The sequence below is a fragment of the Pyrus communis genome, chromosome 12 (assembly GCF_041283825.1).
Source record: "Pyrus communis isolate YQ-2024b chromosome 12, ASM4128382v1, whole genome shotgun sequence".
Taxonomy (NCBI): domain Eukaryota; kingdom Viridiplantae; phylum Streptophyta; class Magnoliopsida; order Rosales; family Rosaceae; genus Pyrus; species Pyrus communis.
Window position 1 is genome coordinate 22,583,537 of NC_142576.1, and position 11,628 is coordinate 22,595,164.

Sequence of the window (11,628 nt, forward strand, 5' to 3'; positions counted from 1 at the left end):
AGAGAGAGAGAGAGAGAGAGAGAGAGAGAGAGAGAGATAGAGAGAGATAACAGGGAGCTTTACCCTGTTGAATTCTGATGCGAAATCAAACCCTCCAGGGAACAATTAGTTGGTTAGAAGAGAGGGTCTAAATTTAATTTTATGCCTTCCAATATTCATTTTGTATTTCTATTTGTTTAGTTAATTTGGCTAGCGACAATTCTTTACTCTGAAATTGTAGTTCATGAAACAAGTGTTAAAGCAAATCAAGGTCTAATTTTGTAAGTATGAACACCTTATTTGAATAGAGATGTCAGTGAGAATTGTCTCAATTTTGCATGCAAAAGTATATTTATTGGAAATTTTTATGCTCTGGTGGGCAGGTTTTTTTGTTCTGTTGACTTGTCTGAAAAATATATGAGGTGGAGTAAAGTTTTAGATTTACAAGTCGGTTTTGATGTACTTTAAAAATAACTAAAATCGTTTTTGGGTTACAATACCATTTTTTATAGTGTTTGCTAGAGATTGGGTGCTTCAATTAATGAAGAACCTGGAATTTCATACACCAAAATAAATTCAAGAGGTTCCCATTAAAAAAAAAAAAAAAAAAAAAAAACCAACAATTTGAGACTTAACTAATTTAAGCAAGTAACCATTTACCATAGTGGTGGAACTGTGTTGAGCTCTTGCATAACGCTTGGGTTCAAATCTCGTCAGTGGCTAATCTAGTAAGATCTATTGTTTGATCAAAAAAGAAAAAAACTAATTTAAACTTTTTGTTGGTCAAATATCAAATGATTGACACATGGGCATATGGATACAAGATTAAAATGGAACCTCATAATCCATTTTGATACTACTTAACTCCGGACTTAAAATACACTTAGCCTTTATTAATACAACTTTATGTTCCTCACTAAAGACACTAAAAGCTCTTGTACAAACTCAAAGCAAACGTGGGTAAATCTTATTGACATTGGTCTCCTTGGATAGGAGAATCCTAAAACAACATAAACAAAACAAAATGGCCTCCCTCATTGTGCTATATCTCAAAAACATGCTAGGTATACTAATTTTTAGACCAAATTTGTAAATCATATGATGTGTCACTAATATAAAATAAACACGTTAATCAACACTTAAGTAATTCACCAATTATCAATAACCACGGTATAAAGTTTGTGTTAATCAACACTTACGTAATTCACCAATCATCAATAATCACGTTATATAGTTTATAAATTTTAATCTAAATAGTTGATTTCCAGCATTACTACTTTATATAGTATTGGGTTATTATACAAAATGGTCCCTGAGATTTGCATGATCAATAGAAATGGTCCCTGAGATTGAAAATCAATAGAAATAGTCCCTGAGATTGTCAACCATCCATGATTTTGGTCCTTCCGTTAAAAACTATTTTGGGCAATTTTCAAAGCTTTGTAACTCAATCGTTTCTTAACCAAATTCGACCCATAATATATCACAATGAAGATAGGAAAGTCTGGAATAAGGTTATACCTATTTGGAAGCCCAATGGTTGCCGAAGATGACCGAAAAATAGCCTGAAAGGTGACTGGTTCGCGGAAAAACTGGAAAACTCGTCGGAAATTGGGTAAACTTTAAACGTTCATAACTTCTTCAATACTCAACCAAATCGAGTGATTCAAAAATGAAAATAATACTTCTTGACGAGACGAAGAGAATGGTACCTTTTTTGAAGGTTAACTGGCCATGGTTTGGTCGGAAAATAGCTCGAAAGTGGCTAACCATTTTCGAGTTAGCCACTTTCGAGCCTAACTCGCCGTGGTTTGGTCGAACAACGGCTCGAAAGTGGCTAACCATTTTCGAGTTAGACAATTTCGAGAAGTTTTCGAGCTAAATCACAGCGAGTTAACAGTAAAGAAAGATATCATTCTCTTCGTCTCGTCGAGAAGTATGATTTTCGTTTTTGAATCACTCGATTTCGTTGAGTATTGAAGAAGTTATGAACGTTTAAAGTTTTCCCATTGACCAGTCACCTTTCAGACTATTTTCCGGCCATCTCTGGCAATCATTGGGCTTCCAAATAGTTATAATCTTATTCTACACTTTCTTATTTTCATTTTGATATATTATAGGTCGCATGTGGTTAATAATCGATTGAGTTACGAAGCTTAAAAAATTGCCCAAAGAGTTTTTAACGGAATGACCAAAATCATAGATGGTGGACAATCTCAGAGATTATTTCTATTGATCATGCAAATCTCATGAACCATTTTGTATAATAATCCTATAATATTTGGTGTTCTTGGTTTTTGTGTTATGCCTCGAAGTTCTCACTTCCTCTCTCTCCCTCGCGCATTAGAATATTGCCGACTATGTCTTATGGGAGGAATTTTTCAGAGTGCCGGGTACACCAAAAAATTTTGGTGTACCCTCACTCATAATGGTGGACCCTACCTCACTTATTTTTTAATAAAAAAATAAAATCAAATTTTTATGAGTGAGGGTACACCAAAATTTTTTGGTGTACCCGGCACTCCTAAAAATTTTTCGTCTTATGGGATCTCCACTTTTATGCTGTGAAACTATGGGCATTGCAAATCCATTTTTCTATAGATTCGAAACGAAGATATCAATATCTTTTTAATTAGTTGACTGCAAGTCAAACACATATGCGTGTTTTTGTTTGTTACATTGGAGAGGATCTAACAAGTATGCATTATTTTCTTTATTTTAGTTGAGCTCATACCTAACACTTATTTATTTATTATTAATAAGGTAAAGAGTAAGTTCGAAATTATTACAATAATATTAAATAAGGGAGAGTTTCAAACTGGAACGCATAGGTTCGAAACTTAACACTTCAGAAATTTCACATCACTGAAAAAAATAAAATAAAATTTTGAAGTACACATTAGCATAGCACAGTTAATAAATATCAATATATAATGGTATACCCATGCCAATTAACTAAAGTTTTACACCAATCCGTCTATCCATCTCCAAAACTTAAACAAAATAATATACAATCCTCAACCATATGATCTCAAATCCTAAAGCTGTCTAAGAACTGGAATTCTTCTATGCAGAGAAGTATATACCTATACTAAAAGTAAATTCTTCTTTCTTTACACTACCATATGCATTTTTTCCTTGTTCCCCTAGTAATTTATAGGGCATAGAAAGAAATGCTGAGAAGAAGATCACATAAGGAAGCAATGGCATTGGCAACCCCCCTGCAATCAGTCATGCTTCTTCAAGGCCATCTTAAATTATTTGCGTCATGATCACGCCACAAAGTCTGGTAACAATTGGGCTACGAACCTTTTTCGGCTCTGAATGTCGATGTTTTCGAATGCAGCAGCGGAAGAGTGAGGAGCTGAAGTGTTTATGGCACCAAACTGATCATTTGTTTCACCAGTGTCTACTCTTCTCCCCAGCTGAATGTTTTGGTTTGGGAGAAAAGTTTGATGATGGTGAGCTCCGGACATGGAGAGGTTTTCGCAGTGAGGAAGACCTAGAGTGAGAGAGACACTGTTGCCCGAGAACCTTGGTGCGAATTGGTCTGCATCAAACCTGCCAATTTCCCCAATCGGGTATTGCCCAAAATTTCCGATGAAATTAGTCTGCCCTCCCATGAAAGAGTAGCCATCTCTGCCCTGCCTCTCGTCCCCGAATTTCATAGAAACTTGCTCATTGTTCACCTCTTGGGCCTCAATATTCATACATGGGACACTACCATTTGAGGAGTGCATAATTTCGGTGCTCCTAGGCTTCTTTGGACTAGCTTGTGTAATCCCATCGAGTTCTGATGACCCAATGAGAGTGAATCCGGACTGGTTCCGAACCATGTTTGTGGGCGATGTTGAGGCTTGGGAAATCGAAATTGATGGATGAGCAGCGAGATTGTGATTCACCGAATTCTCTTGTTTGAAGTTGAAAGTGCTTGTTGTTTGGTTCTCAGTGTCTTGTGGAGCCGTGGACTTTGATGCAGAGTCCTCATTGCTCTTGCTCATTTTCTCAGATGATCCATTCTGCTCTTGCTCCTTCACTTCCTCCATGTACATTTCCTCCACCATTGGCTTCCACAGCCGGACCCGAGCGTTTATAAACCAATTGGAAACCTGCATAATCAGTACTCAAGCTCATCAGCATGCCGGTTTCCACAACTAATTATCAAGAAAGAAAGATTTTTCACGAACGAAAAATGTGGATGGATTTGAGTACCTGACTCCTAGTAAGTCCAGTCTGTTTTGCAAGCATGTGCTTGTCTGAATCCTTCGGATATCTGAAACCAAAATTCAATCCTTCTCAGTACATTACGTTAAAAACTTATAGCAAAAAAAGGGGGAAATTGTGAAAAAAAAATTCTTAGTATACGACTGCGTCTTGCCAAGAGTACATAATGCAAAAAACATAAACCCCTTCGGTGACTCGGAGTTGTGTGGATTATTATGAGAGTACTTACGGGTGGAGGAAGTGTTCGAAGAGCCAAGCGCGAAGAACGGAAACAGATCTTTCGGGCAATCCTCGTTGTGGTCTCCAAGCATTGTGCTGGATCATTCCCAATTGTTGGAGAGCCCTTTGCTGCCTCAGCTGATGGTCAACATATTTGAGCCTTGAGCCTTCAATCTTGCCTCCAACGCTATCTTCTTCTCCCAAGCTCTTGTTTGCGGTTCGAATTTGGTTGGTTATGGAGTCCTTCAGGCACCTGAATTGCTTTGAGATTGTTTGCAGTGCCAGAGCAGTGTATGTTCTTGCTGAGCCAATTCCAGCTGCTTGCTCGAATGATGAAATCACCATTTGCATCTGCCGGTGGTATTGCCTGTACCTTTGGTCAACCTTCAACCAACAAAATAATACAACACACAAAATTAATTCAAAACTGAAATTGCAAAATATCATGCGACAATTCAATCACTCAATCTCAAATATGAAAACGAAACAAATTCAATATTAAGGAAGAGCTTCAGTTTTGTTACTAAAACACTTTTAGTAATTTTATTACAAAACATCACATATTTAACCAAAAAAAATCATTATAATAAAATTCCAAACTCATATATGTCCTCTATTTCATAGAGAAATCAAAACTCATTTCGCAATATTGAAAGAGGTATTGAGTTCGAATTCAAATATTGAAAATTTAACAAAAAGTAAAACAGAAAAATATTAATCAAATATCATTAAAAACAGATAATTATCTCAACCAATTAACAAAGCATATCAGCCAATACCTCATCAAGCATGTTGATTAGCTTTCCCTTCTTCATCTGAATTTCCTGCCTCTCAGCAGTGCTCAACTCAGACGCACGTTTTCCACTCCCTTCACCGCCTACTAAACCGTCCCCGGCAGCCGACTCAGCCGCCGCTTTACTCTGCTGCCCATTACCCTTCTTTGGCAGCTCAGTCCTCATCCCATTCCCAACGTTCACAACCTCATCGAGCAGCTCCTGCGCCGCCTTCAAGTATTTGGAGCTTAGCAGCACGCTCTGCATACCCGAAACCCCATTCGTCACACCAGAAGCCGACGAATTTGACCCGCTTGAAACCCGAATATCTTCCCCGGACGGGACCTCCCTCTCGGTGGCGCCTCCCTGGAACGACCCAAAACCCGGCTGCTGCGAGGAGAGACTCAAAGACAGGCCCTGCTGCGCGCGTGGGGTGTCACGCGCGGCCGCGGTCGGGTCAATTGAGTTCCAAAGCGCGTACTGAGTCTGAATTCTCGGCATGAACGCATGCAGTGTGGAGATGTCATGATGGGGGTGGTGCATGGATTGGGAGCTGTTGCTGTTGGGGTCTTGCGTCAGCGGGATGCCGACGAATTGCTGGTGGTGGGAGGGCGGCGCGTGGGAGAGTGTTGAGGGGTGGTGAGTGAGGGAATTGGCGGCTGAGTTGAGAAAAACAAGGTTGGTGGCGGCGGGTGGGGTTTGAGGCTGTTGTTGTTGTTGCTGTGGTGGTGGTGGAGTGTCGGAGTAAGGGACATAAGCGGGATTCATGAGAACGAGGGTTTGTAAGGCACTGTCGGAGGAGGCTTGGATTTCCGATGAGTTGCCGCGGTGGTGATGAAAGTAGGTCGCCATGTCTCGACCGATAAAAGAGCTGATGCCTCTAGTATTATTGACGAAGTGACTTAGGTGTTTACTTCAGAGCTGATGAAAGGAGACTACGTTAGTATAATACAAAAGGGTTTCTCACAATTCACATCAACATATCATATACACATCCAACTACCAACTCTCCCCATACAAACAACAACACACACACATGAACACGTCTCTCTCTCTCTCTCTCTCTCTCAAAAAGTCTCCATCATGCATATAAATATATGTTTATAAATTATATACATGATTGTTGGAGGAGTGAGAAATGATTTGTAGCTTCTGAATCGGGCTTCAGAAAGACGATCAAAGATAAATCAACGAGAAACTATCGGAAACCGATCAGCGTAAAACTGATCAGTATTAAGAGATGCAAACACAAAGGTTGGGATTTGAAGATCTAGTTTCTGGGTTCTTTTTACTGATCATGTCCAAGCAGCTCTTTCTTACTGCTTCGAGAGAGAATTTAGGTAAAAGAAAGGGATAGAGTATATTGGCTTTATATAGAGAGAAAGAGAGAGATAGAGAGAGAGATATGGAAAGAGAGAGTGAGAGAGAGAGAGAGAGGTACAGTGATTGAGAGAGAGAAGGAGTCAAAGGAATTCAATATAGTATTTAGTTAATAATAAAATTTTAGGTACCTGCTGCTGGTGTGATGGAAATCTGCTGATGAGTAGTATGTACACGTGCTTCATGATATGATCATCTTTCTCTGCACTGCAAATGAAACAAGAATTTCACTAACAGTGACACCAAAATCCATGAAATTGGGAGAGAGGGAGAGAGAGGGAGAGAGAGAGAGAGAGAGCGAGTGTTGAGAGAGAGATGACTAAACAGTTAAAGCTAAAATACATGATATAAGCTATGGCAGCTACAAACAATAATAATTCTATATATACATGGAAAGAGAGAAGCACCAATTGAGTGAAGACACACAGCGGTCTATATTTCTATTAAGATTTTATCAGTCTTCCTTCCACCTTGCACATATAATAATATAGAAGAGGTAGGAGAAGGGAAAGAAAAGGAAAGGGGCCTTCTGTCAGACTCAAAATCTCTGCAACTTCCCCCACTGAAAAGGAAAAAAATAGAGTAAAGGGAGAGACGGGGTTAAAAAGGTGTTTGAGAGAAAAAGATACCCATCTTTATTCATTTCATTTCATTCACCTCATTATCCACACATTTAGGCCCCCTACCCCCTTTTTTATTTCTCAACAAAATAAAAATAAAAATAAAAAACTTTTTCATTCTAAAATGATTCTAAAATGAAAGGGGAAACTGTAAGCAAGTAATTAACCTACTTGTTAAAAAAAAACTTCATCTGCGTTGGTTTACTGCTTTTTTTTAAGTACCTGCGAATAGATCAGAAACAGGAGAGAGCGCTTCCCATTTGACACTCTTTTTAAATCGTTTGATGCAAACCTGGAACCCTTTGATGAGAAACAAAGAGCCCTTCTTCTTAATTTTTGAGAGAGAGGTGGATGGAAAGAGCTAGATCTGAATTCTAACAAAAATTAAGCAACATTAGCACTGCTATAATATAATGAAAATTTTTTTCAAGGTTTGGCAGAAGATTACAAACGGCTGAAAAACGAGGAAACGTCTCCCTCCACACCTAAAGCTTAATACAAAAATAAAAAATAATAAAGCTAGGAAGATGATGAAGGAGAAGGTTGTGTGGAGGGTCCTATTCTTCAATTCAATATTAAATATCTGCTTGTCTTTTTCATATATGTTATTTGTTATATAATTTTTATATCTTTTTTCTTTTGTGATATTTTTTGTGGTTGGATTCCGGAGTTTGAAGATAAAGCAATTAAATTTCAAAGGAACACAGGACCAACCACTATAACAACAACTTTAATGCCTGTGAGAAGTTAATCTGTGTTTGTCTCTGTTATTACCCCACATATACAGTATATGTATGGGAGCATTTTGTAAATACACATTACCCTACACACAAGCATATATGTAGCAGAGAAAAGCTCAACAAAATAATAGAATTTAGTTATATATTTATCTAAAATTCTGTTCTAATCAAATCAATAATGACTTAATGAGCCTTGACTAATCAGCTTAGTGAATAGTGTAATTTCATAAACAACGTTTAAAATATCCAGCTTCCTAAAGCGTAGCGTGCACACACACGTATATTGATCAAAAGATTGAAGTTTTTTTTTTTTTTTTTCAACCAGAGTGATTAAGTATGTTTTCTATTTACCATTGTGTCTTTGTTTTTCCTTTTTCCAAACCTTTTTTATTTTTTTACATTTATTGTCTATTAAAAAAATGGGAAAGTGGTTGAAATATTCATTTTTCAAATCTCAATTGCTGAAATGATTAGTTTTTAGTTCGTCGTCCATATCTAATTGTTATGTCGTTTATCTTTTATTGATACGTTGTTGCTATTTAATTGATATGTTGTCAATTTTTATTTTTATCATTCATTGAATTATGATCAACCACTTTTACAAAAATTGATCGATAATACTAAAATGATAGTATTGATCAATTGGTGGTTTAGTAAAAAAAATGTCATCCATGCATTTCATGCATTCCAAATGAAATAAAAGAAGTTGACCAAACCCTAAAATAACAAGTTTAACTACCTTAAATAATTATGACAAAAAAAATACCTTAAATAATTACCCATTTCACTGAATAAGAAGGCAGTACAACCTGAAAGGAGTTGAGAACAACTGCTTAATTAATTATTCTCACCTGCGCTCTATGCCCTAGTTTTGAATTCACACAACCTTAATTTCCATGGAGTTTTATTTCCATCACCATCTGTAAACAATGATGTAGCAGTATGAACAGTGACAAGAAAAACTTTAAAGCCCCTGATGTTAAAAGGACAGCAAACATTTATAAAAAATACGATAGTCGTGTTCGAAATCAGGTAAACATTGTGATGTAGGGGCCTATAAATATAATATACATACATGTGTGTGCGCTTCTGCAGTGATGAGAGTAACAGTCTTTTCTTGTGATCAACTGTCATCTCCCAAAAATCAATATCAATATATAAGAGAATTTATTTTTCCCTACTTTCCTATGATTGTGTCATGAAAATTTTTAGGAGCTTTCAAAATCCGTGCAATAAATATTATGTATGTATATATACACACATGACACGCAGTTTACCGTTTTCCATCTCTGTTGAAACAAATGGCTCTTACATAAAAAGTGTGTTTAACTATCCTATTCATTTGAAGGAGTACCTAATTCGTCAGGTCCTTTTACGTGACAATAACAGGCGTACTACCTTCGGAAAAGGGTCAGTCAATCAACCTCTGCAGACAAGAACAGGGCATCCATAACTGATTGGAAAACTTCAGCAACAGGGCACATATACCATACCCATTTATGAATACCCAAATATTTCATAAAACTCAATTTGCATCTCACTTAATCTTATACTGTGAAATTAAAATTCTGTAATTTAACTTCGTTAACAAATCTTTTAAAACAGTTTATTATGTAGCACAAGTATGATCTATGTGTCACGTGTCTCCAGAAAAAAAAAAACATTGTTAAGAGTTTTTGTTTTCTTCTTATTTTGAAAATAGTTTTTTTTTTAATTAAAGAAATCTTTTTTTAATTAATTTTCAGTCATATGACACTTATGTGACGCACATCTCAACAACAATAAATGATTCCATTATGGTCACGTAAACAGTTTTGATGAGTTTAACAAAAGGGTGTAAATGTAATTAAATTTATACTATATTTTTTGTTCGTTTTAGTAATAGAGAAACGCTTAATTTTGGGCTCAAGTGATATTGAATCATGTGTTACTCATCAACTACAATCCTTCCAAATTATCACAGCATATCAGAAATTGTGAAAGAAATACATATAGAATTTTTAACACGATGGTCCCATTCTGTTAAGCCTTTTGATTTTGGTTTTTTTTTTTTTTTTTTTAACTCATTTCAGTTATAACATATATTTTTTTAGACATTTTATGGTTTTTTTTTATCACATTATATATATATATATATATATATATATATATATATATATATATTTTTTTTCGACTTGCGGTTGGTTTATGGACTTTCGGCCCCCAACTGTGTGCCATGTCAGCAATCTAACATAATTATTGATGGAATTCTAACATAAGACTATCTCCAATTGAAGGAGGGCCAGAGGGCTTGTTTTAGCTATCTAGCCCTCCAAGAAATATTTTAATGAACAGTTCAGGGCCATATTTTTTACCGTCTCCAACCGAGGGGCAAGCCAAACATCTCCAACCAAGGGCCAAACATAGTTTATTATTTTAATTGAATTACTATGGTTACTTAAATTAAATTACCTTAATAATTTTATGTTGTGGATTGTCAATAATTTTCATGTTGTTAAATGTTTTTAAAAATGTTGTTTGAGTTTCATGTTGTTAATTTTTTTGTTTTTTATGTTGTTTAATGTTACTTAATATTATTTAATGTTGTTTAATATTGTTTAATGTTGTTTCATGTTGTTTAATGTAAAAAATCAAATATGACGTCAGCATGTGGCCTAGCCTAAGGCCAACTGGCTGGTTCATTTGGGGTGATCGGTTGGCCCTTTGGTCCTTTTTTGTCCAGTGGGGCCCACAAGCCATTTGGTCTGGGCCTCAGTTGGAGATGGTTTTTGAGCTATTTTCGGCCTCTAGCCCTATGGACCCTTTAATTGGAGATGGTCTAAGGTCATCTCCAACCGAGGGGTCCAAAGGGCCAGAGGGCCGAAAACCGTCTCCAACCGAGGGTTAGGCTAAAGGGCTCGTGAACCCCACGGGACAAAAAAAGGCCAAAGGGCCAACCAGCTGGACCAATCCAGTCAGCCAGCCAGCCCCGGGTCAGGCTAGATTTTTCATTATTAATACATTTTCTGTCAAATATATCCGACAGTATTGTCCTTTTCTTTTTTTCTTTTTTTTTTTTGTGGGCCAAATTTTTTTAATTTTTTCTTAAATTCTCCTTTTTTCCTATAAATACCTAAGCCATTCCTACACCATTTTTTCACATAATTTTCACCCTTTTTAAATTTAAGTTGTTGTAGTTTTTAAATTTAAATAATAAATTATGTTTGGCCCTATGACCCTTTAGCCTTTGGTTGGAGACGGTTTTTTGTCACAAGGCTAAAACGAGCCCTATGCCCTTATGGCCCTTTGGCCCTCTGTTGGAGATAGAGGCAAATATGGCAATGTACTGTTCATTAAAATATTAATATCTTGGAGGGTCAGATAGCTAAAACGAGCCTTCTGGCCAGCCTTCGATTAGAGATGGCCTAAGACCATCTCCAACCGAATGATCCAAATGGCTAGAAGGCCGAAAATAACCTGAAAACCATCTCCAACCGAGGGCTAGGCCAAAGGGCTCGTGGGCCCCACTGGACAAAAAAGGGTCAATCGGCTGGCCAGAATTTTCATTATTCCTATCGGTTATATCTGACAGCATTGTACTTATTCTTGTCGGCAATGCTGTCAAATATAACCGACATGAATGGTAGGCCTTTTTTTTTTTTTTTTAACAAAAATTTTAATTTTTTTTTTTAATTCTATTTTTTTTCCTATAAC

The 11,628-nt window shown here is 36.6% G+C and overlaps 1 protein-coding gene across 5 annotated transcripts; it reads right to left on the reverse strand.

The window, feature by feature from the left end:
- Nucleotides 1-2,884: 2,884 nt before the first annotated feature.
- LOC137744091 (BEL1-like homeodomain protein 1) lies at nt 2,885-7,784 on the reverse strand. 5 transcript variants are annotated; one of them, XM_088681581.1, is made up of 7 exons: nt 7,367-7,694; nt 6,983-7,137; nt 6,707-6,782; nt 5,202-6,116; nt 4,433-4,806; nt 4,192-4,252; nt 2,885-4,088 (listed from the first exon to the last, which is right to left on the reverse strand). In XM_088681581.1, exons 4-7 carry the CDS (start codon nt 6,045-6,047, stop codon nt 3,252-3,254), a joined length of 2,118 nt encoding a protein of 705 aa, XP_088537707.1. In that variant the 5' UTR covers nt 6,048-6,116; nt 6,707-6,782; nt 6,983-7,137; nt 7,367-7,694; the 3' UTR covers nt 2,885-3,251. The 5 variants fall into 5 exon arrangements, with proteins under 5 accessions (XP_088537707.1, XP_068340056.2, XP_088537708.1 ...); XM_068483955.2 differs by lacking the exon at nt 6,983-7,137 and having other exon boundaries at nt 7,418-7,784; XM_088681582.1 differs by lacking the exon at nt 6,983-7,137 and having other exon boundaries at nt 7,367-7,784.
- Nucleotides 7,785-11,628: the final 3,844 nt, after the last annotated feature.

Excerpts from the sequence above, each read along its gene's own strand:
- LOC137744091 (XM_068483955.2), bottom strand. The coding sequence starts at position 6,047 with ATGGCGACCTACTTTCATCACCACCGCGGCAACTCATCGGAAATCCAA. Across the intron at positions 4,807-5,201 it reads TAATCAACATGCTTGATGAG|GTTGACCAAAGGTACAGGCA; the intron begins GTATTGGCTGAT and ends TGTTGGTTGAAG. Across the intron at positions 4,089-4,191 it reads CTGGACTTACTAGGAGTCAG|GTTTCCAATTGGTTTATAAA; the intron begins GTACTCAAATCC and ends CTGATTATGCAG.